Source organism: Branchiostoma floridae, chromosome 1 (genome assembly GCF_000003815.2).
Source record: "Branchiostoma floridae strain S238N-H82 chromosome 1, Bfl_VNyyK, whole genome shotgun sequence".
Lineage (NCBI taxonomy): Eukaryota > Metazoa > Chordata > Leptocardii > Amphioxiformes > Branchiostomatidae > Branchiostoma > Branchiostoma floridae.
The window spans coordinates 4,445,079-4,463,914 of NC_049979.1; the positions used below are offsets into that span (position 1 = coordinate 4,445,079).

Sequence of the window (18,836 nt, forward strand, 5' to 3'; positions counted from 1 at the left end):
GATCTGGTTTATCGTCTGTTGTGCCCCATCCTGTATATGGACCATTGTTTTGAGTATCGTCCATCCACATGTTTTCCCGCACTGAATCAGGTCCAGGGTCAGTCTGGACCTGGACCTAATCCTCTGGACCTGAACCGGACCTGGACCTGGACAAATCATGACCCGAACGGTCGACATCATGACAATTCACACCTTTCACGCCTTCCCTCACATCTCTCTGAGAGGTGTGGTGGAGACTTTTACCTGACATTTCTATCCCCAGGGATGCAATTTTCCCGCGGGAAAGCATGTTTTTTGACATTGTCTTCCCTGGGGTTGAGAGTTTAGACCCGACGGGGTAAGAAATTTACCCTTCGGTATCCCAATCTTGCTCCGCGGGGAGACCTAAAGGATAATCGGGACACTCCAAAAAGACTGCGGTCAGCTTGCATTTTCCATCAATGATATCTTACGTTGTGAACATTGTAGAATAATTATTTTTATATCACTATACTCAGTACGCCAAGAGCTACACACTGATATCCCACTTAAAACTAGAACATCAATTTTGGTTGATTTTCCAAATACCGACTGAACTTCCTAATTTGAATCGACCAGTGTTACCTGAATTTTCTGTACTGGTACCCACCCCTAATCTTAACAACACAGGTATTAACCATACATCTCTGCCCCTAGGCCAAAGGTGGGCTCTTCCCCCAGCACTCCGTCCAGCCAGGTCAGCACCCCGTCACACCGCAGCAGCTCGCTCATGGACGAGCTTGATCTCAAGCCCTTCAACAGCCCTGAGGCTGCCCTTCAAGACGCTTTTAGACTCGTGAATGATGAGAACTGGTATGTATTACTGTTAATGTAAATTCATTAAATTTCGCGGTAGCGGGAAAATGAAGTGTTCGCGGTGGTTTAAAGTTTGTCGTAGTGCCATAGACTGTAGTCAAAAACTATAATGGAAAAGCTTTTGCGGTGGTTTTAAGTTCACGGTGAATTGGTAATGAGAAAACCACATTAAACCACCGCGAACATTTCTGCATTTACAGTATTTTTACAAATTAAAGTCATCTTGTTACAAACGTTCCTTTGCCATTGTACTAATTGCAGAGGCAGAGAGTTCTTACAAGCTCTCTTTAAGCTGGGTTGCCAGTTTCTAGTTTGTGAGGTTTATGTGAAAGTACAAAATGAATTTTGTAAGTTTTCTTGTCTACAAATTTAAGTCATCTTGTAAGAGACGTTCCTTTGCCATTGTACCAATTGTCTCTGCAGATCTGCAGAGGAGAAGTTCTTACAAGCTCTCTATGAGCTTGGGTGCCAGTTCCTGGTATGTGAGGTTTTTAGAAAGTACAAAATGAGTGATGTAAGTTTTTTTTGGCACATAAAAGAACCTGCCGCACTTATCAAAAAGAGTAGGGGACCTTCCCGGTGTGAGTGGATCAAACCATTCCGGCCAAAAGTGAGTAGGGAATTTCCAGAGCAGCCTTGTAACCCCTTCTTCGCCTATTGGGTCAGTACCTAAGCTTGATGTTTCTGACTTAGGGAGATGAAATTCTACTGCAGTTATCGCTTTGGGCCGCTCTTCATCTTCAGGATGGTAACATCAGGCCCTACGAACCTGATTTTTAAAAAATATTTTAGAAATGGCATTGAGTGTTGGTTGACTGGTTGTTTGTCTCCCCAGGGAGGTGAAATGTGAGGGCATCAGCCATATCCGCAGACTCGCCATCTTCCATCCCAAGGTGGTGAACTCACGTCTGCACGATGCCATCCTCGCCGTGCTCACCGAAGTGAAGAACCTCCGCTCGTCCGTAGCGCGGGCCGCCATCGCCTGTTTAGGGGACATGTTCACATACCTGAAGAAAAACATGGACCAGGTAATGTGTGCGCTGCCTTGTACCTTGTAGAATAATTTCCCTTTTGTGTTATTGTATAGAAGAAACAAGCTTAATTCTAGAATTACAGCTTACTTTTATCTAAGTGTTTCTGTCCTAGTTTAACCAGACACATCTGCTTTTTCCAACTGTGACAGAAAGCTTTAAAAGATTTATAGGAAGCAAAATGACTTGAGAAGACAGAATGAGCTTATCTTGTCAATGTTTTATTTTTGTTTTTAAAAGTAAGCTAACACATCTGCCCTCCCTATTGCTGTAGGACATTGACCAGACCACACAAGTCTTGTTACATAAGAACGGTGAATCCAATGGTTTCATCAGGGAGGATGTGGACAAGGCCATGGCTGCCCTGGCCATGAACGTCTCCCCACAGAGGGCACTGACGGCACTTATTGCTGCAGGCAGAGAGTAAGTACAATCTAATACGTTTTGGACGTGGGGTGGGGGCGATTTTGCATGTCTCAAAAGTAGTGCAACAGGCAGCATCTGCTAAGAAACTGTGGAGAACAATGACGGCCCGTCTCAGTAAAATTGACTGACATGCGGCGAGGATGATGATGATGATGATGAACTTATTGAAAGTTAAATGAAACTTGTTATATTTGTGTAAAGATAAAAAATCTACTGTTTAAGGGCATTGCTATTGTGCTTGACAGCTTGCAACATTGTTAAGAAATTTAAAGGCCTTCTTTTATAACTCTGTCTCTCTGCTACAGCCACAGGAATGTTGCTGTAAGAAAGTGCACGGCTCAGTACCTGGTGACCATTGTAGAGCGAATGGGCACAGGACGTGTCATGTCAGGCATCAAGGATATCACAGACAAGGTCCTACCCACGGCCGCTTCGTTCGCCTGTGACAGCTCCGGAGAAATCAGGTACATACATTAGAGACGAAGGGTAAACAACAACTAAATGTGCAATGGGGTCAGCCATTAGTGTTGTCGTCAGTTCTTGCTACTTTCTGTTCTCTTTGTGATTTTGCAATATTTTGCTTTAGAATTTGTGGTTTTAGCTTTCAATCTTTTTGTGACATTAGATTTGTTGTCTTTTTAGAACTCTTATAGCTTTATTAAGCAAACGTATCTGCATTTATTCTTTCTTTTTGATTTTGCTTCTATCCATTTCTCTGCTTCTATGTTCTTGACTTATGCCTTTCTTCTTAGCTCTCCTTTTGCTTTTTCTCTGTCAAAGACAAAGTATGTACCTATTAAAGGTAAGAACTTGCTTTAAAATTTATGGTAATGGCTAAAAAATGGCCCTAGAAAATATTTACTGTTGATGACTCTTGTACCACAAAAGAACAGTTGCTGTCAAGTTTGGAAAAAAATGGAGTAACTGTTGTACATGTACAGTACTTACTTTGACTCCTAAGTTTCGCCATGTATTTTTTAGAAATTAAGAATCTGTTAAGTATGGAAATGTTAGCCATTTTGCCTGTGACCTCAAGATTGTCTGATTATGTTGTGGCCTGCAAAGGAGCATGGAAATGGTTTCTTGAGTGTATCTTCCACAGTGCATTGTTTACAATTTGAAGGTTGAGAGTTGCTCAGATGTCTGGTAACACTGTCCCTGTCCTTGTCCAATTCCATTTGTATTGTCTCTGTTTTCGTCAGCAGGGCTAGCCCTTTGTAATAGCCACAGGCTAGTTAGGCAGCCCTGACTGTGTATGTTGAACAGCCAAACCAATGAATAAGAATAAACACTCTCCCTCCCTCCCACAGATACTATGGTAAGAAGGTTCTGTACCAGCTGATGTCTCATGAAGACTTTGACAAGCTGCTGGACAAGCATGTGGCTGCCAAGCACCAGAAGGATGTAAAGAACAAGGTGGAAGAACTCAGGCAGAGGGTGAGACCACACTCCTTCTTTAACATGAACCATCTTGGGAATTTTCTTTTAATAAGATCTATAGCATCGGACAAAGTTTTATGAGGAATAACAGACCCCTTATGATACGTAAAATTATGTTATATGATAAGGAATATGATGACATATTATGTATATTGTATATCATGTATATTTAGATATTTCCATTTCTTTTGCCTTAAACAGTAAGATTTCACTTTCAACTACATTATGTGTTTTATAACATGAATAAAAGCATCTTAGCAGTTATCTTATTTGCTTATTTAGAACATGACCAGGAATGTTGGGGGTATTTGTTTGTTGTTCCAAAAAAATTTGTGTTTAAACAGCTATTGAGGACTACTGAAGATGTACACTACTCATATACAGTGGATTCCAATTATTCGTATTACGCCTTTTTGGATAATTCGGGTAATCGGATAGAATTACGAAATCCCAAAACATTTGCCATTCATTCTATTGTTTAGAACATCGCAGAATTGGATAACCCACGGTCTCAAACTTCGGGTTTTTGGATAGAATTACGTCAGGTCACACAAATTAACAATTGTAAAATATGCCCTAAAACTTACAAAATGAGTCCAAAGGTAACTAGTAAATGTATGTATAAAGGCGTAAAGCCATGTAAAGGACCGTAAGAAAGTTCATTCCACAGAAAATCTAGCCGATAGCGCTGTGCTAGCGTGCGAACATTTGGAGTTAGGCGCCATTTTGTTAGGTTGCCGCAAGGCATGATGGGCGAACGTCATTGGAACGTCAACACGCTTTTGAGTTCATATTTCCCCTTCAGACAATGTCTAAACTTGGTTTACCCTACAAAAATGTGTTTTTTTCATATCCACTGTCTCATTAATTGAGCTGATTTCGGCTGCGCTACGTAGATTTACAACAACGCACGTAACGCAACAGGGGTGTGATTTCGCAATGACCTATCTTGCGCATTGAATGGCGGGATATCTCAACCCAAGCGCCGCCATTTTGAATGTTTTGAACGTGAATTTTTTCCGTCTTCCACCGCAAAAGACGTAAATTTCAGAGTAAATTGTGGACACAAGTTGTAGACAAGAAGGTGAAGAGTTTATCACTCTCCAATACCGTTGTTTTAACTTAAAATTATGAAAGTAACGTCATATTCTCCGGCATACGAGCGGAGCCATGTTCGTCTTTGTTTTGGTATGCCGCCAAATTGCCGACGCACGGCTGTGCGAGTCAAGCGTACTTTTCCACATGTGCATTTAGCCACTGATTTGAACTCTTTATTAGATCAAGCATCTCACAGAAATCGCACAGTATCGGAACATATGATTAAAGTTTTGTAAACGGAGTTCCGTATCGTTAGAGTGGTAACCTCTATGAGCGTCTGTGTGTTATGTTTGCGTATTGGTTTTCAAAACTACACCCCTCCCCAACCAATGCCGCTAAAGCTGGTCATATAGCCAACTTCGGACTCTAGAGTAGGCCGGATAATTGGATAAAATGCCCAGACAAATAGGCGATACAATAAAGCGGATTCCACTGTACATGGAATTGCATCAGGAAAAGGTCTTAAGTCTTGCTCTTGATAGAGTCGATCAGAGACAGGATTCTTTATTCTAACTATTCTGTGGTGACTCCAGGGTCTGGGTGAGATGCCAACGGATACGCCGTCAGCTCGGCACAGGAGGGCAGAAAGTGGCGGATCACGAGCAAAGTCTGGGGCAAGGGACAGCATCACTCCGAGCAGGTAGGCCACTAGTTCTGCCCTTTACGGGTACCAGATTGTCGTCTTTTTACTTCAACGTTTATGGGAGTTCATCATCATCATCATCATAATGGTTTATTTATTCTCACACTACACGTGGCACGATCGGGAGTGCGTTGGTCTCAGGCCCGAGAGGTCCCGGGTTCAAATCCGCCTGCCGTGTCACCGATCTTGTGCCCTTGGGAAAGGCACTTTACACGACTTTCCTCACCTAACTCAGGTGTAAATGAGTACATAGCTGCGGCTAGTGGCAGTGACAGGCCTTTGTGGTGGTGACAGGCCACAGGGGCATGTTCGGGCATGACGCACCCGCCATAACACATGAGTCAGGGGTAGGAGGAACCCCTTACATCCTTGGTCGGAAGTCCTCCTAGGAGACGGAAAACTCCAAACAACAAACCTGCATCTGCTGGGGCCGTCTTACACGTTGCATACAGTTGCCCCTGTAGGACTAGTGCGCCAGTGGACGAGAGGGTGGAGAAGGACATGCACACCCCTCCTTCACCTTAAAAACCCAAGTGCAGGCCAGGCAGACGGGTCGCCTTAAACCCGTCTGCCTACCATTGTCTTCTGAGACAGACGGATGCCAACACGGTACAGGTTGCAGGGTCATTAAGACCCTGAATTGTATTGCCGTGTTACAATTGTTAAAAATAGTATTTGCACAGTTAAGAATTATATTGCTGTGCCGAGTTAGCGTTTAGACATGATAATTAATTTGCTAATAGCCATGTGTCAGTAGAAACAATCATGAACATTTATGATAGGTCACTTGTCATAAGAGATAGTGCCACACTTATTAGACATGATACCTAATTTGTTAATAGCCATATGTAAATACAAGCAATCATAAAGATCCGCCCTACTTGATCCTGGAAGGCTTTCTAATCACACGCATGTCTCTGTCCAGTACACTGTCGACACCAACATCCTCTGCCAAGAAGAAGTCTCCGCGTGGCGGTGACACAGGGCTGGAGGAGTGTAAGGAGCTGTTTGGCCTGTTGGATTCCCGAGACTGGCAGCAGAGGAACCAGGGGATCCAACAACTCATGGAGATGTGCGGATCGGGCCATCCTGCTGTCTTCAACAACCTGGTCAAGGTATGGCACTGGTAGAAAACGTGTACTTTGTAGCTAACCCTGTTTATGCCAAAATCAGCTACTCCAGCAACTGGATATGATTTTGGAAACTGACGAAAACTAGTGGATGCTAGTTGAAACGTTTAACCGTTTCCAAAATCATACCCAGTTGCTTCAGTATCTGCTTTTTGGCATATCTTATTACCTGGATGTCTAACCTTCAGCAACATAACTCTGTTTATGATTGTTTGGAATTGATATCATACTATAACGGTCATACAGGAGGGGGACTTATATTTCATTTATTGCTTCAGCATTGCATCTTTACTTCAACAACAACAACAAGTAGCATTACAAGCTGCAGGTGGCTCTCAGGAGCCCAAAACTGGACCCAAGATTAATTTTTTCTCCCATCTGTCCCCCACAGGTGTCTGACAGGTTTGCTCCCAGATTAACGGACAGCAACACCAAGGTCAACCTGTTTGCCCTCCAAGCCCTGCTGTCCATCATCAAGCTGGTGGGACCGTACGCTGACGTGACGGTCGTCAACTCCCTGGTGCCTCAGCTCGTCGCCAACCTGGCCTCCAAGAACCAGCAGATCTACAGCACAGCTAAGGATGTTCTCGATGCTGTGGTGCGGAACGTAGGTGGGTATGCCAGGGTCTGCGTCTGCTGGAGGCTGCAAAATATGTACACAGAGGCTGCCTTTTGAAGTTTTTGACTGTCGTTCAACTCAACAAATTGCTCACCTCGAATTTGTCGTGTTGATTGACAGTTAAAAAAACTATGGATTATACCAAGTTGAACACAAATGAGCTTTTGTGCTAATATAAGAGGCTGCCATTGTTATCCTATTATTTTGTATAATCTATATCATATTGTGTCTTTCAGTCTGTACTACAATATCTTTCTTTGGTAACTCTACTATGGCTATACATTATATATGATTGTGGTATGTTGAAACATTGTTCTTAAAAGTGTCCTGACTGGATGGATCTTTCTTCATTCACCATTCACACTAGGAATTGTCTCGCACTCACATTCACTCACTATCTGGTTTAGCGTCCGTTGTTCCCTGTCTTGCAGAGGTTGGACGTTTCGTCAAGTTGATTGCAACCCTCCATCTGTCTCTGCAGTTACATTTTCTCAGAATGATTCATCAGTATCATGTACAAACATTTTTCTCTCTCCCATCTCTTACAGACAATGGCCTGTTACTCCAGCCTTTTGCCAACTCTGCTCAGTACGGAAATGCTCGAGTCAAACCGGACATGATCGACAAGTTATCAGGTAAGGACAATCTCTTTTCTTATCGGGTATCGACTCCTATGAATGTTTTTAAAATTGTTGATACATCGCATGTATAATTGTGCTTATTATGCAGATACCTTCATCCATTCCACCATAACAGACGAATTGTTCAGAAAATACACAAAATTTAGGAGTAACAAATAAAGCGCCTTAGGGAGAGTTTACAAAGTCCCAGCCCATCACGTGACACACAACCAGCCACACACCCCCACACACCCCTGATAATAGACTGAGTGCAACACGTACTTTGTGTTAATTGGTCTCTATCCTTCCTTGGTCCTTACTCAGGGAAGTAAACACATGGACACACACATACTTAGAACAGCATGTGTATTCACTATGAGCCTCTACATCTAGACTGACTCCCCGTGCCCCAGAGGGCTCAGTCCCCATGCGTGGACTGTTCCATTAGCAGGGGACTTAAACTATTCTAAGTAATCTAACACTTTATTAATGCACCTGTTTTTAACAGCAGCACATTTGTCATGTCCTCCCCTCCCCACAGACCTCGTCCTGGAGGTGTACGTGCGGAAACAGCAGTCTGTCATCCGACACGTCCTTCCCGTCCTGTGGCATCTCCTGGGAAACACAACCAGCAGCGGAGCTCTTCCCGGGGGCACCGGAAACATCCGCGACGCCACCAACCGCCTCGCCAACTCTCTGCACCTCCAGATGGGGGACGCCTTGTTAGAATACGGAGGTAGCCTCACGCAGAGAAACCTTCAGACGCTTAAGGACATGCTGGCCAACCCTGTACAGCAATGATGGGCCATGCTGTTGTAAAGTTGTGTTCATGGAATATGTATCAATGTTGTAAACTTGTGAAACAGAATTGTCCACATATCAGTGTACTTGTACAGAGGGTTGTTTCTGACATCACAGAACACTACCTATTAGTACCTAAAGGTTTGTTGTATACACCAAAAAAAGTGTTTGATTACACCAAGAAGTTTGATTGTATCAAGATGTAATGTTCCTAAGAAACTTTATTGTGGCATTAGTAAGAATGTATTCACCTTGTGTGACATACATGTACAGCTTGGCCAGCCTGACTGGGGATGACATATAGGAGGCACTGAAGTGCCTTCAGAGAATTGAATCACAGGAAATGGTAAAAAGAGATAGTCCTTGAGCTGTTGTATAAGACTAACAGTGAACACACGACTGATGCCTTTCATTAGTCAGAATCAGAATATATATGAATGCCTTTATGCCTGGGCAGGGAAATTTCCCGAAAGGGATGTACAAATGTATTTCCTTGGTCCTCATATTTTGTAGACTTACATGCTGAAACTTACGGATAGAGATGATGCTGGAAAGCAATACAGAAGCAGATGTGTTAGATGACACCAGTGTAGGACGTACGCAGTCCTCTCTTTGCTCTGTGTTCATCTTGTAATATGCTTCTTTGTAATATGAGAGCTAGGGAAATGGATTGTTTTGGCCTCATGGCATGTGAAATGCTGCTGTCAAAGGGACCAATAGGAGGTGGTCTCCATATTGTGAGACCTTTAACCCCTGCCATGGTTGGACGGTTGAACAGCCCACACAAACTCATGTGAAACGTTGAGGTGTCCTGTGATCCGTATTTCTGGTCAGCCAGCACCCACATAGAAAAGATGTATAGCCAATAGGGGTATTTTTTGTGGTGAACTGTGGAAAGATATTAAATACCAAAATGTACAAACCAGACATGCACTTCTATATAGAGATATTAAAGGCCCACTATAGTGCATGTAATGTGTAACTTAGAGTAGCTAGGTAGTTTTCTACTTGTGGCTGTTATTTTTGTATAATTTGTCCATGTACAGTGTACAATTGGGCTGTACAGAGAATATATAGTGTGTAACAGAATAAGCCGTCCCCACCTGTATCTTGTATATAGTAGGTTTGTGAGTTATTGGTGTGAGGGGCCCATTGCTGCTTATGTTTCTTTGCATTTGCTTGTTCACCGATGGGGAAGCTTTTCCAGTGCAAGTTTCAGGTGCAGTTTGTAGTCATTTGGTGTGCTTCATCTACAGCTGTTATGCTGCATTCATTGGTGGATGGGGAGTTTGTGTGCTGCACTGTTTATGGTAGGCTTCTCAAGTTGCACTTAATCTTTGAAGCAACTTACAAAAGTCCCAGCTTCAAACTTTCTGGTTAATTGGGGAAGCAACATATTGACCAGAAAACTTCAATTTGTATCATCTTTCATCAACATTGACAGCTGCCCTTGCACTTTTTTCACATTTGGCCTGTTACCTTTCCGTAAGAGCCAAACTAATGCTGTTGGCCTAAAATCACAGTAGTTGCCTTGTAAATGATACTTACCAAGTGTTTCTTGTGACCTACCATTTCTTGAGGGTTGGTATGAGGTGAGGATGCAGAAAGGGTGAACGTTTGTAGACTTCAGTAGACTAACAGTGAAATACAGCTATTCCAGTTTTATCTTTGGTGCATCTTTTACAACAGTGAGGGGACCTTCCCTCACTCCTGACGTTAGCATGTTTTTAGATGACCATCTTTTTTTAAAAGGTTTTATCTGCTGCCACTGTCAGACCCAGTCTGGAGTAACTACAGACAGTGACATATCTTAACCTGAATAACATATCAAATATGACGTTACACAGATGAAGCATTTCCTACTTTCAGGGAAGGCTTTATTGAAAGAAAATGAACATTTTTTGGAGAGGTTGAGTCTAGTCTGAATCTGGCAGTGGCAGTGGTATCTTAGAATGTTTCTCCCTTAAAGGGAATATGGTAGAATAAGTTCTCATGTTTATAGCCGTAGTATAAGTTGTTTGGCTTTGTTATTACAATTACCATTACCTGTACATAGAGTAGTTTATGCCCTGATCCAAATGTCATACAACTGTACAGAATCAGCTTGAAATGTTGTGAGACTCTTCTCATAAAGAGTTATATTGATCAAATTTATGTTTACTAGTGATTTAAGTTTTTGATGAACTTCCGTCCATGATTTCACTGGTGCATGCCATAGTGATGCAGCCATTCCTCGAATTCCAGGAACAGGGAAAAAAGCTTTACAGTATCAAATACTGTACTGGCCTACCAAAATTTGGTAATACCTCCTTTCCATAGATGGCTATGTCCATCCACACATAACTTCTTTTTTTTTTTCAAATTAGTACTTTAAGAAAGCTGACTGGCTTTTCAACGTTTTACACAACGTTCCCAGTTCCCACACAACCTGAAAACGTTGCAGAATTTGACTAATCTGTGTGTACAAACTGTGCCTGTTGCCCCCTGTTCCTGGTGCCTGCAGGCGTGACATGTTGAGCTGTTGTGTCTGTGTGTTGATGAGGTGGCCATTGTGCCTTGCCTTGTTTCGGTGCACACGGCTGAAGCCATTGTGCCAGTTGCTGTAAGGTATGGCTCCTTTGGTTATTAAAACACTGAGAAGCACACTACGGTCTCTGACTCATGGCTACATACAGTATAGCATACCAACAATGTTTCACACATACATTTTATTTACAAGGAAGGTATCAACAAATTTGGTACTAAGGTAGAGTGGTAAGATGCAGTCAGATTTTTTCTTCACTTTTTATTTACAATCCTTACCAGCACTACAATTGCAAGGAATGTTTCCCCCATGTCTTTTGTGTGGCCACAATCTGTGTACACATGCAATATAACTGACATGCTACGTAATATACTACAAGTAGGTTTGATACAAAAGAAACCCACAAAATGGCCAACCTGGTTGAAACAGCATGACTTTACAGCAATTCTAGACAAACTTTTTGCCATCACATTTGGCTCAGATAATACCAGTTTGAAAGTATATACAGTGGTCCCAGAGCAGGAGTCATGAGAGGTTTCTGACTTCACAAAATCCTGTTCTACCTAACTAAAAAGTGCCAGCTGTAAGAGAGGCACCAACTTCAGCGTAGTCAAGTCCGACAGCACGGCCTCTGCAGCCGCGTACGACGACACTTCCAACAGGTTTGTCCGACGAAAAGAGAAGATTGCAAATGCCAGAACGGATAAGATCTCCAGCGAATTGAAGCCCAACACTCGATCCCACAGCAGTAGCAGCTGATCGCTGCCCAGAAAGCCAGCAAACGCACGCATCAACCACTTGAAGGCGATCTTCAGCGGCTGGGCCCCGACTCCCTTAAGGTGGTAGAAGAGTTCTGGCTCGTGCGTCTGCAGCAGCGACTCAAACAGGGCGCAGAGAGACACGATGCCCTGGGGGTGGGAGGACATGTGGTGCAGGTGGAAGAAGTAGCGCGTGTACATCTCTCGGAAGACGAAGTACAGTCTGGCGGGTTCGTCGTAAACGAAGCAGAGAGAAGCAGCGTACATGGTGAAGCCGTGGAAGGGAATGACCCCGCTGGGTGGGTAGGTGACCTGGAACTCCTCCATGCCCAGTTTGCCCCGGATGTACGACTTGGCAGGCGTAGCGCTGGTGTGGGCAAAACACTTCAGCACTGACGTGTCTCGGGAGAAGATGAGGAGGATCTAGAATATTAAATAATCACTCATTATGGACATGTAGAAAGATCTAGTGACTGCATCAATACCATCACCAAACTGAAATTGTCAGGCAACAGGGGTTGTGGTAGACCTAGAAAAACCTGGATGGTGTGACATCAAGGTGTGCGGTCTAACGGGTGGACCCACTGGACAGCCGCATGGAAGTGCGGTGTGAAGACTAGCTGACTGCTTCCCCTGTGTCAGGGATCCCAGCAGCAGTATAATCAAATAATGGATACTACACATTGTGACGGTCATATAATGGTAGCAAATCAGGCTAAATATGGCAAGATTCAAACGGCTGCAAGAGTTCTCAACATTGTAATCAAGGATGTCAACATTACTAAATACAAAACATAATACCTGGTGCAGCAGATCCTCAAACACAAAGTAGTAGTCATCGTTAGCTGCTGTGAGTTTGACATCCTTGTAGATCAGACTGTCAATGAGAAGGTCATGGTGGATGACATAGGACTTCAGCTGCTGGTAGTACAGCTGGTCTACACTGTCAACCTGAGGGAAGGTAGGCCAACCGTGTAGATGTATGTAGATGATAACAGCTGTTCGGGGAAAACTGTCTAGATTGCGCCTTACTGAAATCAGGCAAATAGAAAAAATAGGTTGTCATGTCTGACCTTGACTCCTAGGATCTGTGCCCAAATGGCCCCCCGTAGTCCCGTGGGACAGCCCTTCTTGGCGTACTGCTGCGCCAGCGGGCTGTGCTCGGCCTCCAACACGCGGCGACCCAGCTTGGTACGTTCGGATGCGAAAACGTCGACGGGGATCTCGGGGGAGTCGTCCACCCCAGCCTGGGGCTCGCTGATGGACAGCTCACTGAAGTCGGTTTGCTTCACCGTAAACAGGAGAGAGTGTCATGTCACAAGTCAAACTTATGGATAAACCAAATTTTAACTAACCAACTGAACACTAAGATTGATTGGGAGTTGCGCCAAATTTTCAGCCAACTCTGTCGACCTTGTTCACGGAATGGACCCGTCTACTGCAGCTTACAGAATGTGATGTCAGAGACATGTGACTGCAGCAGAGGGTCGCAGATAGGTCCATTCCATGAACAAGGCTGACGGAGTCGGCTGAAAATTTGGGGTAAGTCCCAATCAATTTTAGTGTTGGTTAGTTAAGGTTTATTTTATCCACACATTCAAGTCAAAATGTTGTCGCTACAGACTTTATTTATTCATGAGAAGCTCAAATCGGACCAGCAGGCTGCTTTTCATTGAGGTCATAGCAATGTCAGGTAAAAGAAAGATTATACAGAGTAGTGATGGATATTTGTCAGCTCACCAGTTGTTTTCTGGTCTTGGTCCTGAGCGGCAGCTGCACCAGCCCCCAAAGGTTAAAGTGGCTAGCCTGCTCTGTCCAGTTAGAGTTTGGATTCCTGAGGTTCACCAGCACCTAACATACATGTAGGTCAACAAGAACAACAGTTAACCTCTCATGCGTTATCTAAACTGAAGAATTACATCATGGATGTCAGTGTAATACATGCAAACTGGTGCTAGGCAGGCAACATTGCTGCAGTAAGGCCACACCAATTTAATTTCTTGGTTCACGGATTTTTTCATAAAAAATATGGAGCGAGAGGGCAAAATAAAAATAAAAATAAAAATTGTAAAATGGTTGGGGTAAAAGTAACGGCTAATCCAAAACATAAAGTAAAAAAGTTTTCAGCTTGAAAAAAGTACAAAAACACTATTTTTATACAGTAACAGCACCTGTACCCACACTTTATGGAGCTTATAATGTAAAGGCCAATTTGCTACACCAGAAAGTTGGTGAATGGTTTCATTAATGGTGAAAATTTGCTGAGTAGTAATTTTTATTTTTATTTTTTTCCCCCAAAAATAGGAGCGAGCGAATCCGTGAACCAAGAAATTAAATCGGTGTGGCCTAAGTGTAAATAAATGCTTTCAGCTAGTGTGTCAAGGGTATGTACAATGCAATAAGAAATCTATAGTATGAGAGGTGTAACCTGGGTACCATCTGGATAGTATAGCGGTTCGCTCCTATGTTTGCTTCTGCTACCCGTCTGGAGACCTACACATTCAAACCTTTTGGTGGTGATGTCATTTAAAGAGCGAATCAAGGAATGGGTTCTAGAGCACTCGTTCGAAGATAACAGGCCATTCCTCAGGCTATTTGCTAATGAGTAGGGACTAATCAGCGCCCTTGTCCAAAATCTGGATGATTCCAGACGTTAGAGATGTCAAGGTTCCCAGACAGAATTGCAGAGAAGCGACTGTATATAATGTATGATAAATGTCGGAGCAAACTACTATCCGAATGATACCCAGGCTACAAGAGGCGTGATTCACCTCTAGAAAGTCCTTGGGTGCGTAGACAGGTCTGAAGTGTGACAGGTCGGGTTCTTCTGTCCCCAGCTCCGTCCAGCGCGAGAGCAGCTCCTTCTGCTCCTGCGGCGGACGTTTCCGTGCCAACGGGACGCTCAGCTCCGTGCACATGGAGTTCAGGCTCTTCAGGATACGCTTCTCCCAGGCTCCCTGGGCCTGAAGAGCAAGATCAGTCCTATTAGTCTGTCAAAGGCCATCATTTGTCTTCACACCTGTAACCATTATAATGTTATACACTCATTCCAGAAGGGAAACAGGCAAGATAAACCTAAATACTTTTTTCAGCTAGGTTGTCCAAGTGGTAACCTGAGTCAAAAGCCAGGTTGCGCCATCAACATTTCAGGTTGCCCTACTTTCAAATTGTTACTTTCTTCAAATAAACTACTTATCCATTATCTTTTCTTCCGGTTATATGTAACTATGTAATATGTTTTATGTTATCAAAAAATAAATACAAAAGCTTATGCATGTAGGTGGGTAAAAAGCAGTGTTCCAACAGCAAAATTTCAGGTTGCTCAGTGTGCAACCTGGGTTTAAGATTAGGTTGCGCAAAGCAAAATGTGGTTGCATTTTCAAGTGGGCAAGTGGGTACTTTGAGCCCTGCATGTATATGTAGTGATATATGTTGATAGATTTATTAATCAGGACTCGATGTAATCTGTATCTCTGTATATTCTATCTGACTCTTCCAGTGCAGTGTCTTATGGTGAGACCCACAGCAAACTTAGTCTTCAGTTATCACAAGACAGATCTGAACAAATGAATAGGAAAGGACCATGGGGAGTTTCTGTAGTAAACATTGTGACTTATTGTTTCCCTCTGGTGCAGATTTCTTTTCCCTCTTGTCCCCATGCATGATCCTAAGGCCACACCAATTTAATTTCTTGGTTCACGGATTTTTTCATAAAAAATATGGAGCGAAAGGGCGAAATAAAAATAAAAATAAAAATTGTAAAATGGTTGGGGTAAAGGTAACGGCTAATGCAAAACATTAAGAAAAAAAGTTTTCAGCTTGAAAAAAGTACAAAAACACTATTATTGTACAGTAACAGCACCTGTACCCACACTTTAAGGAGCTTATGATATAAAGGCCAATTTGCTACACCAGAAAGTTGGTGAATGGTTTCAAAACTTTCATTAATGGTGAAAATTTGCTGAGTAGTAATTTTTATTTTTATTTTTTTTCCCAAAAAATAGGAGCGAGCAAATCCGTGAACCAAGAAATTAAATCGGTGTGGCCTAATCCTGCTCCTTCCCTGACTCACCTTCCTCATGTATGTGAGCGGTTCCTTCTGATCCTCAGGGGGAGCGATACTGAGCTCTCGCTGCGCACAGATCAGCATCTCCCGGTAGACTGCATTGCGAAGTTTCCTCTCCCATCCCGACTCCTCCAAGGCAGACAGGAGGGACTGCTTTAGGTCACCTGGAACAGGTTTGCAGCAGGCATGAGTCAATGAAGGCATGCTTCTTGCTGATAAACAGTCCAGATTTGTCTATCATATCGTATAGTTTAGTTATCAAAAAGATATACATTGAACGGGTTCGATGAAAGAGCTGGGCTGTCTACCTGGGCTGTCTACCTGGGCTGTCTACCTGGCCTGGCTATCACGTCAGGCTACTCAGATCCCCCCATTTATAGCCCCATCATATGGGACTCAGCTGATTGACAGGCATAGTAATTGCTAATCTCCATCCTGCCAGTGACCTGAGGCTGGCCTGTCCATCTGCCACGACCACTGGCTGGGCCCTTCGGGAATGTGTCTTGTAGGACAGAAAATATCAGCTCGCACAACAAGAAAGACGAGCATAAATCACTGTAAAGCTAAAGTTGTACTGACCAAGGGGGGTATAATTACATGTACCTCCTTGATCTCTATACTAGTATGCCATATTGACATATACACTCTCGGTCAGGTTTCTCCCCATAATTTTTAACGGGGGCCGCCCTAAGACGGTCCCCGTCGTAAGACGGAACGGATTTTTTGCTGATCTTATTATCCATAAGTATACCGTGTTTGTTACCACTGACTATGCTGATTACAAAGGTAAATAAACCAAGTCCATGCACACAGCTTTAATTTGCATTCCAAGTATACTTTAACATATTTACTTCATGTTTAAAAAAAAACAGAATTCTTACGAAGGACCTTTGGGACAAAACCTGTTTTAGCAAAGGAGCTGTGTGCTCACAGCGAATGAGCTGTGTGCTCGGCGAAGGAGCTGTGTGCTCACAGCAAAGGGGCTGCGTGCTCGGCGAACGAGCTGTGTGCTCACGGCGAAGGGCTGTGTGCACCAGGCTGAAGTTGGTCGCCGATTGGTAGCCGCCGATCCAGCCGCCGATTCGTCATAACATAGCATCCCAGTCAGACGTAAATTCGAAGAAACTAAAAATTCCTAATTTCCTTTAAAAGCTAAAATAGATGTACAAGATGTACAAAATAGATAAACATAAATAGTAACAGAAAGTGTTATATCGACGATTAAGCACAAATAATAGGCCAAATCGGCGGCAAACTTCACTGGTCTAAAATCGGCTGCCATACGGCTTGTAGAGCCATTTGCTACTTATCTAAACGTGACCTGTGAATTTCTAAGACGACTTTTGATAGTGCATATCCTAACGTGTTCAAAACAAGTGTCAAATCTTACGGGCCGGATTTATGAACTTGAGGGAATTACTAGTAACTAATAGGAAATACCCAAGCAAAGGGGGTACTGAAATCGGCTGACATACGGCTTGTAGAGCAATCTGACCCTTATCTAAACGTTGCCCGTGAACGTGCAATTTAGATAGCTTATACTTGTTTTATTTGATACACATATCTAATCTTACGGGCCGGATTTAATTAATGAACTAGAGCTCAGTGCCGATTTCTTATAGACCAAACTGCTTCAATATTCTAGTTCATCAATTAATCCGGTCCGTAAGATTTGATACTTGTATTGAATACGTTAGGGTATGCGCTATCTAAAAGTTCACGGGCCTCGTTTAGATAAGTAGCAGTTTGCTTGGCTCTACAAGCCGTACGGCAGCCGATTTTAGTACCCCTTTGCATCGGTATTTCCTATTTCCTATAGCTATTAGTAAATTAGTTAATTCCCCTCTAGTTCATTAATTAGATCTGGTCCGTAAGATTTGATACGTTTTGAAAACGTTAACAGGGTTCTCCTCAGAATTTTTTAGTATAGTGGAGGGGCTGGCCAAAATAACCCAAACCAACACGCTGCACTTTCATGCAAATAGGTTCATTTTACAACGACGGAAGGTGCCAAATACTATAAGTATACTATATCATAGTGATTCGTTTGTTGTGAAGTGGCAAAACGACTATTGTTTTGATCATCGCCCATTCACAAGTTTTGCAGACAGTGCCAACTGCAAAAGCGATGCCACTTGGCACAAAAATCTGTGAATTTTCATTAATTTTAGCAAAACTAACCAAGGAAATAGGGAAGAAACACAATAAATTTCAAAAGTAGTATAGTGGAGCTGGGCTAGAAGAATAGTGGAGGGCCTCCGTTATTCCATCTTTTGGGGAGGACTCTGGTTTTAATAGGATATGCGCTATCTAAATTCGCTTTTAGATATATCTAAAAACCAGGCTGAAGTTGGCCGCCGATTGGGCCCTTTATTTGTGCTTAATCGTTGATAAAATACTTTCTGTTATTATCTATGTTTATATATATACATACGAGGGCGGTTCAAAAAGTAATGCCACTGGTTTTATAACAGGCTGATGTTTTCATCGAATGAGTTGAAATTTGGCACAAAGGTACAAGACTATATCCTCTTGAGATTGAGATATCTCAATTTGTTGTTCAGGTTTTTATGAGTGACTGAGTTGAGTTCAAGATGACCACACCCTTGTTATCCCGTCGGAAGAAATTAGAGGGTCCATTAACGTGCGATTTGTAATGTCCCTAAATCACTTGTAGTTATTGCAAGGAACTAAAATTGCACATGTATCAAGTTGAATTTCTCTATAAGCCACATGCCTATTTCCATCTTTGAAATACAATCACTTATTATTTTTTCGTTCCTGGTATGAAGTAAAGTCGTGAGGGTCGTAATTAGCAGTGGTTAGGGGTGGCTGCTTAAGTTTCC

At 42.9% G+C, this 18,836-nt stretch overlaps 2 protein-coding genes across 3 annotated transcripts in view; one reads left to right on the top strand and one right to left on the bottom strand.

Annotated features, from left to right (window-relative positions):
- Positions 1 to 10,858, top strand: part of LOC118422436 (TOG array regulator of axonemal microtubules protein 1-like) — a 63,099-nt gene extending 52,241 nt beyond the window's left edge. For both annotated transcript variants that reach the window (XM_035830002.1, XM_035830011.1), the window contains 10 exons: positions 676 to 831; positions 1,670 to 1,862; positions 2,140 to 2,288; positions 2,597 to 2,755; positions 3,602 to 3,728; positions 5,363 to 5,469; positions 6,398 to 6,587; positions 6,994 to 7,213; positions 7,770 to 7,856; positions 8,383 to 10,858. In XM_035830002.1, the coding sequence (XP_035685895.1) occupies positions 676 to 831; positions 1,670 to 1,862; positions 2,140 to 2,288; positions 2,597 to 2,755; positions 3,602 to 3,728; positions 5,363 to 5,469; positions 6,398 to 6,587; positions 6,994 to 7,213; positions 7,770 to 7,856; positions 8,383 to 8,642 (1,648 nt within the window). In that variant the 3' untranslated portion in view covers positions 8,643 to 10,858. The remainder of the gene's footprint in view (positions 1 to 675; positions 832 to 1,669; positions 1,863 to 2,139; positions 2,289 to 2,596; positions 2,756 to 3,601; positions 3,729 to 5,362; positions 5,470 to 6,397; positions 6,588 to 6,993; positions 7,214 to 7,769; positions 7,857 to 8,382) is intronic.
- A 477-nt stretch (positions 10,859 to 11,335) lies between these two features.
- The window catches only part of LOC118422551 (TBC1 domain family member 19-like), a 12,549-nt gene continuing 5,048 nt past the window's right edge, over positions 11,336 to 18,836 (bottom strand). Inside the window, exons 3-8 of the mRNA XM_035830183.1 lie at positions 15,997 to 16,154; positions 14,696 to 14,887; positions 13,665 to 13,775; positions 12,998 to 13,210; positions 12,726 to 12,875; positions 11,336 to 12,347 (exon numbers count right to left, since the gene is read on the bottom strand). Of these exons, the coding sequence (XP_035686076.1) occupies positions 11,730 to 12,347; positions 12,726 to 12,875; positions 12,998 to 13,210; positions 13,665 to 13,775; positions 14,696 to 14,887; positions 15,997 to 16,154 (1,442 nt within the window). The 3' untranslated portion in view covers positions 11,336 to 11,729. The remainder of the gene's footprint in view (positions 12,348 to 12,725; positions 12,876 to 12,997; positions 13,211 to 13,664; positions 13,776 to 14,695; positions 14,888 to 15,996; positions 16,155 to 18,836) is intronic.